Source organism: Macaca nemestrina, chromosome 12, assembly GCF_043159975.1.
Source record: "Macaca nemestrina isolate mMacNem1 chromosome 12, mMacNem.hap1, whole genome shotgun sequence".
Lineage (NCBI taxonomy): Eukaryota > Metazoa > Chordata > Mammalia > Primates > Cercopithecidae > Macaca > Macaca nemestrina.
Window position 1 is genome coordinate 77413684 of NC_092136.1, and position 13778 is coordinate 77427461.

Below are 13778 nucleotides of genomic sequence, written 5' to 3' on the forward strand. Positions count from 1 at the left end.
GTTCTTCCTTGGTCTCAGGGGCTGTGATAGCCGCTGGATTTTTCTCACGGGGGCTGGAGAGGCTGACGGGTGGCAAGGTGAGGAGTCAGCCTGCCCCCCCGCCCCTGGTGACATGTGAGATGCCACAGGGAGCTGAAAGCCCTCTACTGAAGTGTGGTGTAAGTAAAGGTGTGAACTGACTTACCTTACTTATTGAGGGCGGGGTGATGCCCATGGAGAGGACTCACCTGGGAGGCAGCTCTCAAGCCTGTACCTAGCTCCTTCCCCGGGGCTGTGATGGAGGCATGGAGTTTGGGCCCCATGTCACACCTAAGTGACCTGTGAAAGTAGTAGACAGACACGCCCAGAACCCATCTCTAGACGCCTAAGAAAGATGGATTGGCAAATGCTAGTATATAATTTCCACTTTACAACAGACTGAGGTAGAGAGCATTCGTTCTTATTCATAGCCAAGTAAAATACCCAATAAAAATGGAATAGACTGGAGTGAGAACGGGTTCCAATGCCAAGCCCCTCAAGACAAGATGGACACAGCAGCTAGTTCCAGGGTGCATTTCTAGTGGACTTTATTGTCCTGCTCCAACACCACAGTAGAAAGGGACCTGCAAGCTCCAGGCCTGTACCATGTGTCACCACAGCAAAAACATGACCCACTTGAACACACTCCTGCCCCACCCACCGGATAAATATGTTACAATTTTTAAAAAAAAAAAACAGAATACAACAGAATAAATTAATAACTTAAGTGATTAGGCACCAACAGTGATTTGAAAATTAAATGTCAATTTTAAATGGTAACAAGACAAGAACTCAAGACTGGGCTTCCACTAGCCCATTTTCTCTTCCTGACAAATAGTGACAATTCTGCACGAAATAATTCTAGATTTCAAGACACAAGTAGCCAACAAATACACAACACATGCCACCAGAAATCACACGATAGCCTGGATCTCTGGGGGACCCCCCCCCCTCAGTAGGCAGCCCCTTGTGGTCCCAGGCCCCAAAGAGCACTCGGGCAAGTCCCAGAAAGAAGACCCCTATGGAAAGGCTTTAGAGCTCCTGAGGCCAGCCTTACTTCCCCTGCATTTTATGAAGGCCCAGATGGGGAAGGAAGAGCTCTGGAAACGGGGTGGGGGTTCTGGGCCAAGATGTCCCATGGCAGAAGGGGCCAGAGTGGAGATGAGCTGAGCCCATGCTCTAGTAAATTCAGAATGGTTGTGCTTTTGTCCTAGGAATGGGGCATACTTTAATGGTTTCCAATGTAGAAGTTACCAAAGTCAAGCTAGGAGGGGACTGGGGATAGGTGCTGCCCACCCCTGACCATCCAGATCCCCCAGAAAGAAGTTACAGAGGGAGTCTCCTCTTCAAGCAGCTGAGCACCAGCTGTGGATGGGACCTCAGCGCATCTAATCCAACCTCCCATTCCACAGACAGGCAGACCAAGGACCTAAGTAGACACCATCTCCCTATTTGATTGTTCTCACTCAGCCTTGCAGAAGTGGAGCTGGAAGTGGGTGAAGAAGGCTCCTTGGAGAGCCCCAGGCAGGGGACTTGTGTGAAGTAGCGCTGGGTGGGAAGGTATCCCCCCACTTCCAGGGTCTCAGTCCTCGCCAGGCCCCCAGGAGAGGTGGACTTTGACCCATGGATAGGCCAAAGAACCAGTTTTTTCAACTGAGTTGACTCCTTTGTTGGGGGAGGTAGTGAGTGGAGGGCAGGGATATGCTAGACATGGCTGGTAGTTTGGGGCTTGTGAGCCAGAGCTTTGCTTTCAAAAGGCCAATTTTGCCTCTCATCCTTCCATCTCTACCCCTACACTTGCACCCGAGGGATTTTGGTAGTTACCGGAATCAGGAGCTGGAAGGAGGCCTCCTGGGAGATTCGATTTGAACACCTCAGTCGTGCTCTGAAGATTCCAGCCAAGGTCCACTCACATCATGGCACACTCAGAACATGCTCACGTTTATGGGAGGCTGCAATAGTCTGGGGCCCACTTGTGGCTGCTGCGGGTACAGGGAAGGCACCAGTGAAAAGCTCTGTTGTATGGGGCCCCTTGCGGAGGGCCTTAAAGGCACACATTCAGGGCTGGGCAGAGTGAATCAGCACCCTGCCAACTCTGCCCAGTGTAGGCGCTGCCACTGCTACCATTCACTTGTTGGAACACCAAGGCATGGCCCCGGCACTTCTGAGTGGCTGGACCCATATGCTCAAAGGCCTTTTGTTCCCAAGACACAAGGCTTTCCAAGTCTCTCCTTCCTTCTTCCTCCACTGGACCCAAGCCCTGCCCTCCTCCTCTGTAAAAATCTGACTCATCCCCTTCTAAGGCCTACCTCAGGCATCCCCTTTTCCTAGAATCCACCTTCCCTGATTGTGACCCCACTCCTGCCTCTGGCACCAACCTCCCTAAGTCTTTACTTCCTCTGCCCTCCATCAGCATTTAAAGTCTCTCTCTGATGGCCATCACCACTGTCTTGTGTCCTTGTCCTTTTTCTGATTGTGACTATCTCAAGTTCAGGGACAAGGTCTGATTGATTCTTGTGTGGTTGGTGCTTAACCCCAGAGACTGGACACAGCAGCCATTAATAAATGCTCCTTGAGTTGATCTAAACTAATGCTAGGAGGAGAGGTGCAACTCTTGAGGAAATAACTTCTTCCAGGATGGGACTTAGAGAATGGCTAGGCCATTGGTCTGGTGAAGTATGCATGCTCATGGGAGCTGAAAGGGGAGTGGGGGCAGAAGGGAGTAGCTGCCCCCATCGAACATGGCAGGAAGTCACTCTTTGGGAAGAAGAACGTCTGTTCATCCCAGGGTAGAATGAAACATCTAGTCTGTCCTGTTGCTTCTGAAACTCTTGAAAATTTAGTCAAGAACTGTCAACATAAAAAAATTCAGATCCCCCACCCTAGGCTTAAGAGAAGGAACTTTGGATGATGCCCTACACCCCATCCCTGTTAATCTGATAGCCTTTCAAGCCCGGGGAGGAGAGTCCAACATGGCTCCTGGAATGCTAGAGAGCAACAGAGGACGGATGAGATGAGGAAACCCAGGGCCGGCACCAGGCCAGACTCGTTCCTACCCTGCGATCTGACATACGCCACAGCCCATGGGCACAAGCTGTCAGCCACGTCTGATGTGGTCCTCTAGGCATCATTCTTCCCTGCTTTCTCCTTGTCCTGGCTGACCTGCTGTCCCTCCATTCTAGGAACGGTGCTCATGTCACACCACCATGCACACCACTCTTGCACAACGTGTCACTCCTTCACTTTCTGCTCCACCCTGTACCCCCAAGCATTGCCTTGGGCACTCCCCCACGCCCAGGCCCTTTGGATATATTTCCCCACTTGCTACATGGCCTTCACCCCTGCTTCACATCTGTCTGCTACCTCTGCACCCAACTTCCACTGCACTGCTCACTACATAGAAACTCACTGCCCCATCCCACTGCAGAGTCCCCTGCCCTGCTCTGCGCCTCTGCCCAGCCTGTGCCTGTCCCCGGGTTCCCCTCATTCCCTGAATCACACCCATCCATACCACACTCCCTCCCATATTCCCCACGCCTTTACCATGTGTTCCTGCCCACGTGCTTGGTTCAAGTCTTCCCCTGTGTGATACTTTCAAGGTGAGGCTGGCGGGAGGCCTTTGAGGGGTTTGGGGAAGAGGACTGCCCTTGGGCCTAGAGTGGCCTGTAGCTCCAGAGTTCTGGGGACCCAGACCCCACAGTGTCCTTGTCATCTCTACCACCTGAGCTCCAAGCCCTGCTCCTTGCTTCTCTAGGTTGGCCATCATCAGTTTTCCCTTTTGTCCTTCATCCTCCGCCTGTGCACCCCACAGCAGCTATCCTGCCATGGCCTTAGCCTGAAAGTGGGGGTCCCTGCAGATGTCAGCTTTCCCTCTGCATCTGGGCATCTAAGTCCTTTACCCCTCAAGACCACTGCTGGGCCTCCTTCTCCACCATCTCCTCTTTTAGTGGCCTTGCTTCTCTCCTGCCAAGAAAAACAGGAATGAAAAAGTCCATTATCCACTTTGGTCTGCTGGTCCTTGACTCCCTGGGTCGGTGAGACTTGTCTTCTGGGACTGAAGGAGAGGTAGCCCAGTGGCCGGAGGGAAGATAGCTGAGGGCTGTGACTGAACGTGAGGTGTGGAATCTGGCTCAGAGCCCCAGCCCTTCCCTCCAAACATCTGGTAGATAGTCAGGTCTAAAGGACAGGAAAAGGCTGAAGGATGCTTTTTGGCAATAGCTCCTAACTAAGGTGGGTGGAGGCATGGCCATTACTGATAAAAATCACAGCTGGGCCCCGAGTGGGCAGAGGAGGTGCCTTGATCAGGCCCTCACCTCCCAGGGGAAGGGTTCAGGGTCCCTGATGTCAAGTGCTTTGAAGGCTGAGACTGGCAGAGTAGAGAGGAGGTGAATGGAAGGAACAATGGGAGAGGGGAGAGGGGTAGGGGAGATGTGAAGGGCCAGCTCTGGAGACGCTGCCTCCTGGCCCCTCCCTGGGCTCTGCGGTGGCCCTCTCGTCACAGCTTGGCACCCTTGGAAGGCTCCGAGGACTGCCGCACGTCTGTCCACTCCTGCATGGTGTTCTGCAGGGCCTGGGTCTTCTCCTTGTCCACCTGAACATAGTCCACCTTCTCATCAGAAGTGACAGATGAAGTAGATGGCTGAGGGGACAGAGTGGGAAAGAGGGAGTAGCTGTGAGTTACCAGTTAGGTGGGGAGGAAGAAGATGGGCGTGGGATCTTCCTGAGCTGTCTGAAGGGGAGAAGAGCATGGCCTCTGCCTGCCACTGACCAGCCTCAGGAGCCTGGCTTCTCTTTCTGAATGTGGGCTTTAAAGCTCAGACTCCAAACTCATTATCCCTCCTGCAGGATGCGGCAGCCCCTGCCAGCCCTTCTTACTTCCCGGCTCCTGGGACGACCCAGGCCCTTCCTTGGCCCTGGTGGATGGGTCCAGGCCTTCATCTCTGCCTCCACCCATCTCTGTCAGGTTGCTCATCCAGGGGAAGGACTTTGCTGGGTGTAAACAAGCACCAGCCACAGGACTTTACGTGCTGTGCTCACCGCCACCCTGTGAAGGGGAACCATGCTGAGGCACAGCTCTGCACCCTGCTGTCTAGACTGCTTAGCTAAGTGTACCTCCTGGGGAGGCTTTCCCAGGCCTGGAAGTCCCTTGTGAAGGCTGATGTATTGACGGCAGGGCTCTGGGACACACCTAAGAGCCCAGGACCAGGAGGCAGTATCCTCATTCCTGGATCTGTTGCTGATTCACTTTGTTTAGCACAATCAGATCTCTATGCACTCATTTGCCCATCTCTACAACACGGGGGGTGGGCTGACTGATGAGGTTCTTTGAGGGTACTGTGCTCTGAGAGCAGGAATAGGAGTCTTTAGACCTAGGTGAAAGCTCTGACTAAAGATGCATCATAAAAGCTAGGTACTGGAGCAGGAGGGAGGCTGAGTGCTGCTGTTCAGTGTTGAAGGCACCCTGACCTCCATGATCTCTGCCTCCGGGGCCCTGAGAGCTCTTACTGTCCCCCCAACCTCTACTCCAGGCACCTTGCGGTGGGGGCTTGGGGAGCTCGGCTGGAAGTCCAGGGCCAGATAATCGACGCTGCCGGTGCTCTTCTTAGGGGCAGGACTGTTGGTGCCACTGGGAACGGGAGATGCAGACACTGGGTTTTGCTGTCACGAGGAGGAAAAATCCGTGAGTGTAGAGAACAGACTAACCCACCACCCAGAAAAATACCTCTGGGAGTAAGAACACTGGTTCCCTGAGCCCTACTCTGACTCATGCATCATGCTAAGGACTTTTCATGTTCTCATTTTAGTCCTCATGACAATCCTGTAATGTAGGTATGATTACTGTTGATATTGTTTAAAACAAATATGAAACTGTGGTTCACTTTACTTTCAGAGAAGTGACTTTGCCTGTAGTTGCACAGCTGCTGAGTGATGGGAATCAGGTCTATTTTCTGACTTCCAAACCTGTGCTAACCCCTGTGCCACACTGTCTCCTTTATAGCACATCAGGCCAAGTCTCATCAACAGGGGCTCTCCTGAGACACCCAGCCTTTGCTTGCTGGCGCTTAAGAAGGGAGCACATTTCCTTTATGCACTGGAAAGTTTTCTTCTGTTGCACCAAATCAGCCCCTCTGAAACTCCCACCTGTGGCCTGGAGTGGGGTAGTCACCCCAAAGCAGCTTGCTCCCCCACCTAGCTCCTCCAAGATCTGAACAGGCTTTATCTCCAGGCTGCACAAAGCCCGCATTTCTTCAGATGACACACTCTGGGATCCTGTCCATCCAGACTCCTGCTGTAGCAAAGCACCACCTCCTCTAAGACTTTCCTGAAGTCTTATTCTAATGAGAAGGTGATAGTCCTGTGTTCTGTTTGTTGGCTGCTTTATTGGTTGGTAATTCATTCTTTCACTGTCTATGCAGTGACTACCAGGTGCTGGGCAGTTATGCCCTTAATGGAAATCTCAGGGAAGAAATATCCTCCTCTGCCTGTGCTGATAGCTCTATTACGGCCTCACCAAAGTGAGTTATGTGCATGTATGCCTCTCACCGCTGAGGAGATACCTCCAGCACTGACTATCCAAGGGCACACAGATCCTGCCACCTGTGTCACTGTCATGAGAGAGGCAGGCCCCTGCCCTTGAAGACCATGACTTCGTTGGGACAGGTCTCATGTCTTCCTTACATCTGATGACAACTCCTACTGCTTGATAAATAGGTGCTCAAGAAGGGTTTGTAGCAGGAGACTAAATCATGAATAATACAAGGAGTTCCTGGGCAGAGGTGAATTAGCTAAGCTGGGAAGTGGGGAACTGAGCGGTGGGTCCCAGGGGACTTTGATAGGATTCATTCCAGCGAAGCCCGAAGGACTCACCATAGGGACGTAGTTCTCTTCGCTGTCTCCTGAGTCTGTGCTGGTGATGCTCTGGGTGGAGATGGGGCGGCAGTACTGGGAGGAGCTGGAGTTGAAGGTGTGGCTGTTGTGGGAAGGAAGAATCAACACTGGGGAAGCAGCATGGCTGCTGCCCTGTTTCTAGCCTACAGCTGAGCCCTGACCCTCACACACCCAGACCTTAGCCATTAGAGCTGCACACTCCATCAGATTAAGATCTGATATAGGGCAAGTATAATTATTCTCTTTTATAGCTGAGGAAACCAAGCCACAAGAGATCAAGAGACATGATCAGCTAATGATAGCGTTAGCATCAGAATCCAGCTGTCCTGGCCCACAGGCCAGCTACCATTTCACTCATCTTCTCTAATGGGCTGACTCCAAGCTCCCACCCCCACACATAGGCACTCACCTGGCCCTAGACCAAGACTTGGTGATAGGTGACTTGAAGGGGAGTTCATCGATGACAGTGTTGTTTCTCAGGTCAAGTGGTGTTGGCTTTGCTGGAGCAGGAAAAGAAAGTCTGGTAATCAGCCAGTAATAATGCTACACATACACAACTTATATATAACACATGAGCATGTTTATAAAGGCCTGCAAAGTCATTCCAGTTTCACACAGGGAAACTGATGCTCAGCGAGGTTATATAATCTTTGCCCATATTGATGGGCCTTGAAGTCATGTCTTCGGACTCCAAATTAAATATTCTTTCTGCTGTATCTACGGTAATTATATTTTCAGAATCAAAAATGAGGACACAGGGTTTGACAACAGATTCTTCTCCCTCGATTTATGACTTCATTTAAAAATAAGAGACTATATATAAAGATATATTTATATATAATACAGATATTAATATATATTTATATATACATATATATTTACATACAGTTTCTTTGAGACAGGGTCTCGCTGTGTTGCTCAGGCTGCAGTGCAGTGGTGCAATCTCAGCTCACTGCAACCTCTGCCTCCTGGGTTCAACTGATCCTCCTGCCTCAGCCTCCCTAGTAGCTGGGACTACAGGAGCCTGCCACCACGCTTGGCTAATTTTTGCATTTTTAGTAGAGACGTAGTTTCACTGTTTTGGCCAGGCTGGTCTCAAACTCCTGACCTCAGGTGATCCACTCGCCTCAGCCTCCCAAAGTGTTGGGGTTACAGGCATGAGCCATGGCACCCAGCCAAGAGACCATATTTGAAGTGGAGATGGTCACTGTGACTACTCTCTGCTGCTCCTGGCCAGGTCTGTGCAAGCCACAGTGGAGGAAGGTAGATGCCACAAGGGCCTGAGGGCTTCAGTTTCACATGCTAAGATTTGAATTCCCTGTTGGTCAGACCCACAGGGGGCTATCTCTGCCCAGCTATCCTACTCCTCCCTTTGAATCCTTGCCACTAATCCAAGACCAGGAGAGTTTGAGATCACAGCAGACTGGTAACTTGCCTGGTCTACATGCAGGGAGCACAAACCTGACTTTACTGAATGCCTGCTGTGTACCAAAGTACTATCCTAGATGCTGTCCTTCACAGCAAACCTGGAAGGTAGGAATTACCATCTTCATTTCACAGATAAGAAAACTGAGACTCAGAATTTACATGATTTGCCCAAAGTCACACATCCCAAGGATCCACATGACCCCTAAGCAAATGGAAAGAGTCCCTAGCTATTGTCCAGAGATGGGACAGGGGAAAGAATGGACTTACCTTTCCGATCAGGTTTGAGGTTGCGGTTGACAGGGGGTGGCTGGATCTCACTTCCTCTGCTGGGGCCTCGGTGCATAGGAAGGGTTGTTGATGGGTAGCCAAGTGAGTCAAAGTGATGGGCCCCTGGGCTCATTGGGATGTAGACGCTCTGGGAATTATCACCTGCTCGTTCCATGGCCAACAGGGTGGAAGAACCTGGGTTCATGGGCACATAGTTGTCTTCAGAATTGGTGCTGTCTGATCGGCCCACAATCATTTTCCCTGGCTAGGGAGAGGAACAGTGAAAGAAATACAGCTGTTACTAGCAAGAAGAAACAGGAAGTAGGTAAGACTTTGTAAACTAGGCAAGACAAGTCATGACTGGGTTAGCTACACTTTGAAGCTGTAAGGGAGACCCTGGGGAGACCAAATAAGAAAGCAGAGTAGTGGGAGGTTAAGGCAGTTGGATCACTTGAGGTGAGGAGTTCGAAACCAGCTTGGCCAACAAGGCGAAACTTCCTCTCTACTAAAAATACAAAGCATTAGCTGGGCGTGGTGACATATGCTTGTAATCCCAGCCACTCAGGAGGCTGAGACACGAGAATCGCTTGAAGCTGGGAGGCTGAGGTTGTAGTGAGCCAAGATCACACCACTGCACTCCAGCCTGGGTGACAGAGCGAGATTCTGTTTCAAAGAATAAAAAATAAAAGGAAGCAGAGTGGGAGACAAGAATATATGAGGTCTGTGGGCCCCTTCAAGCCTTCATGATCCTTTGGCATCCACCAATAATTTTTGATAAATCTAGAGTATAAAATATTCTTGGTGACTGGGTCCACTTGGCTTTCTGGATGCCTGACCAACACCGTGGGTAGCATAGTCCATAGACTGTAGGTTTGGTTCAGGACCTGCCCTCCACCTCAAGTCCAGACTCACCATTGGCAGGTCAGCATCTCGGGCCCTGGATCAGAACAAGGAGCATATTAGGAGTCCTGGCTCTGAAAGGTGAGGTCTGGGGCCAGTTGTGTTTCCCCAGTCCAGGTTCCTAAGTACCTGGGGCTCACTCCAGGCACCTAGGGGACCACCAAGCTGCAGTTGGAGCTTCTACAGAGTTGTGCAATACAGCACCCTTAGCTATAGCCTTCCTCTAACTCTTGTTCTACGTGCCCTGACATACAACTAAGCTGCTTCTGCCTTGGTTACCTGATTTCACTGTCTTTCCAGTGGGCCTGAAGCCAGGCCTTGGTTTTCTTGCCTGACACGTTGGAGAACTGTGTTAGCATCTTCCAGAGGGCAGCCTGGGATCCTGCTCTCAAGCCATAATTCTGCCACTTAGCATGACTGTGAGTACTACCCTTGCCTGGAGTCTCACACTGCAGCCTCCCTCCTACATGTGAGGCCATGTGGGTAAGGTTGTTGCCTTAGAAGATCCCCCACCGTGCAGCCTGGGTCTATTGCATTCTAGACCCTCTGCTTACCTATAAGGTTGGTGAACCTCGTAATCCAGTCTACCTTAGCACATACATTTCTTCCGGACTAGAATACTTGTATCTTACTTGTCCAAAGACTCAACGCAGGGTTCTGAACTGAGACAAGAACTTGGGCAGGGTCTTAAGATGGAGATGCCATCACTTTTTTGGGGTTGTGCTTTTAGTTCCATAAGGTGTGGCCTTTTACCTAACCAGGCCTGCCTGAGGACCCCTGGTTAACCCACACTCACCAGTAAAGAGCCGACTCCATCACTCATGGATTCAGCAGACCGGCCTGCACTCTCTCCACCACGCTGTGGGTACTCGTAGGTCTCACAGGAAGAAGCTGACAGAGGAAGGAGGATCCGTATGTACTCATGGTTGATTCATGTGTTGACACTTCCCCATACCCTCACCAGTGTGGTTCAAGGTCTTACTGATACTCCAGAAGATACCACTCTCAACCCCAAATGATAAGGAATTTCTTCGAACACATCACTCCTCAGTTCAAAAATCCTCCTGGGCTTCTAGATGTAGCTCCAATGTTAGCATCTGCAGAGAAGCCATCCTTGACTACTCTACCCTCATCTATGCACCTCTCCTTTGACTCCTATAGCACTCACCTGTCCCACTCACCCCAGCCATCACTTCTCTGAATACCACAGTAACAATACTTGTCCTGATTTATATGTGTTGGTTTTATTTTCCCAATGAGATGTAAGCTCTGAAGGGCAGGAACATGTTTTATGTATGTCTTTATCATCTCAGTTCCAAAGCACAGTACGACTGCTCAAGTTGTTGATGGATTGAAAGGTGGCAAAGAAGTCTAAACCAGGAGCTGGGACTCTAGGGTCTGAGTCTCATCTCTGGCACAATGACTCTGCAACTCTGTTTAAGTCTCTTAACTGTCATTGGCCTCATGTGAGATGGAGACAAGGAGGTTTTGTCCCACCAACCTCTCTGCCTGGCTTAAACAACAGGATGGACAAGAAAAGGCTTTGCGAGCTATAAAGCAAGATGCAAAATGAAAGGAATTAATATTGTTCTATTTTTTCATCATACAGAGGAGGTTATATGCAGAGTTGGAATACTCTCAGTGGAAAACAAGTAACAATAGAATTTAGGTACTTCAAAAAAATTTTTGACTTCAACCAAAGAGATTCAAGTATGATTCAGAAAATATTCTTAAGATCTCATTTTGCTTTAACAGTCTGTTAGTCCACACAGGTTTCACTCTAGTTTGGACTGATCTTCTAAATTTATTTTTTAGATCTTTGGTTTGATTTATAAATGAAAAAATATAATGATTTGGACTTCTAAACCCATAATGTTATACTGTGGTTAGTCAAGAATGTCCTATTCTCCATTAGAATATTAACTTCTCCGGGACTAGCTCTGTTATACAACTGCTAACAGCCTCCTGTGCTGGATGACCCAACTGGTAAGTGATCTGGGTAGAAGACACCTACATTTGTGAGTATCAGTGACCTAGGTGGTTCATAAGTTCCCCTCGGCCACAGATGACCAAGGACTACCAAACTATTGAGAACCCCTGTGTTACCTCCTCCTCCCTCCGAGTCTCAGCTAGGGCTTATACTGACCTCGGTGAAGTCGGCTGTTGTCCATTGCAGGGAGGGTGTTGCGTCTGGGAATGGTGGCAGCGACAGATCTGCTATTTTCACTGATTGGAGGTCTCTGCTGAGGACTACCCCATCGAGGTGTTTCTGCCTGACTTGGCTTGGGGGGGCGGGGTGGGGGAGCTATGGCTGAGTCCCCAGGAGTGGCCACTGTCATGGTATTATGGTTTTTGTCCAGAGTGAATGTCCTAGGGATCTGGTAGGCTGAGAGTGGGGTGGCCGGAACATCCATATTGTCTACCAGGAGGTCCCCAAACTCCCGGCACAGGGTGTTGCTGGGTGTCTTAAAGGTGTACACATCCTCATTATCTGTCTCGGAGCCTGTGAGGCTGCCCTTGGTGTGGCCATGGGAGGCCAGGCTGCGGGGGAGGTCGTAGGTACTGTCTCTGAATTCTGTATTGTGCCGGCTCGGCTTGGGAAGGCTATAGAAGCCATGGACTTGACCACTGACCCCGTTGACACAGTGTCCATTGCCCTGGGCAAGTTTTTGTACAGCCGTGTCACTTCTCATGAGAAAAGAGGCTCTGGTGCCCTGAGAGAAGCTGGCACTCCTAAAAGAGAAAGAAGGGAAGGGGCAGGAGGGTGAGACAAGCCAAGGACTGCCCCCAAGGAGACAGGCTGGGATGTTCAAAGCCCCATGAAGTTAATTGATGTGGGCAAAACACAGGATGAGAAGTCAGGCTAACCTGAGGTTTACCTACAATTTGCCAATTACTAGCTGTGTGACCTTGAAGCAAAGCACTTTCTCAGGAGCTAGGACTATAGGTTTAGGCATCTGTAAAACAGTGACTAAAAGCATATTTTGAAGGTTGTTTAGATATTAGACTCTAGTACATGAATGTTTAAACAATGTTAGACTTCATCTGTCCCCCATCTCCAAATGGCAGTTATTAGCGGGGGTTATAACCCCCACTCCCTGACCAGGTATCAATAAGCCAGTTGGACTGCCTATCTGTTCATTGTTTTAAGTACCACAGAATATGCACATTCAAATACAAATGTTGTGAGACAGTGGAAAGAACCTTTAAGTTGATGACAGGAAACAGCAAACAAGTCATTTCATCTCTCCGAGTCTATTCTGCCACTGTGAAACTAGCCCATGGGTATTGATGTAAGTTACAAAGAATTATTTGGGTCAGGTGCAGTGGCTCATGCCTGTAATCCCTGCACTTTGGGAGGCTGAGGTGGGAGGTTCACTTGAGGCCAGGAGTTCAAGACCAGCATGGGAACATAATAAGACTCCATTGGTACCAAACGAACAAACAAACAAAAAAACAAACTAGCTGGGCAGGGTGCTGCACACCTGTCGTCCTAGCTCCTGAGGGGGCTAAGGCAGGAGGATTGCTTGAACCTAGCAGTTCGAAGTTAGAGTGAGCTATGATCACACCACCGCATTCCAGTCTAGTAAACAGAGTGAGACCCTGTCTCAAAAAAACACACCCCCCAACACAAACAACAAACTATTCAAACGTAAGCTATAGATTTATTTTCTACAATTATGTATGGTTGGTTGAGAGGCATTTTGAGGGGAAAGATCTCTTTCCAGAGATCTAGAAATCTATAGGAAGAATGGTTTCCTGTTTGGGAACCATATTCAGGATAGAAAAAGTTTTGATTAGTACATTTTTAAATTTAGGTTTTGGGCAATAAGGCAAGCAGTAAAAAGAGATGAGAAACAAGAGGGGAGACTTGTGTTAGGTTCCAGTACTGCTACCGATATGTGCTGTGCCTCCTCTCTCAGGTGTGACCTAGTTCGTCACAATGATTTCTAAGGGCCCATCTGGCCCTGATGCGCTGCAAAAGCCCTTCGCTTCACAAGAGTGGTTTTCAAACTAGATTCTATGTTCTCTGTAGGTGCTTTGGGAAATTGGAGGGTGAGGTTCTGAGCAAGCAGGGATTTAGGTCTGCTTCTTTAGCTTTTATATGATGATTCTTCATAGGATTTCACTTGGGGAAAAAAAGAATCAATCCTTTGTAGCAGTGATTCTCAGCCTTTTGGAGGCTGTAAGAGTTTTTAAGATTCTGGTCAAAAGCTCTTGAAGTGTCTCATCAGAAAAGGCAAATCTCAAATGCATATAAGCTTGTGGGGGCTGTA

General features: G+C 49.5%; 1 protein-coding gene across 3 annotated transcripts in view; it reads right to left on the reverse strand.

The window, feature by feature from the left end:
- Positions 1-706: 706 nt before the first annotated feature.
- LOC105468810 (GRB2 associated binding protein 2) overlaps positions 707-13778 on the reverse strand; it is a 220856-nt gene continuing 207784 nt past the window's right edge. For all 3 annotated transcript variants that reach the window (XM_071075363.1, XM_011719198.3, XM_011719197.2), the window contains 7 exons: positions 11648-12234; positions 10298-10392; positions 8602-8866; positions 7316-7406; positions 6886-6988; positions 5551-5676; positions 707-4657 (listed from right to left, as the gene is read on the reverse strand). In XM_071075363.1, coding sequence (XP_070931464.1) covers positions 4514-4657; positions 5551-5676; positions 6886-6988; positions 7316-7406; positions 8602-8866; positions 10298-10392; positions 11648-12234 — 1411 coding nt within the window. In that variant the 3' untranslated portion in view covers positions 707-4513. The remainder of the gene's footprint in view (positions 4658-5550; positions 5677-6885; positions 6989-7315; positions 7407-8601; positions 8867-10297; positions 10393-11647; positions 12235-13778) is intronic.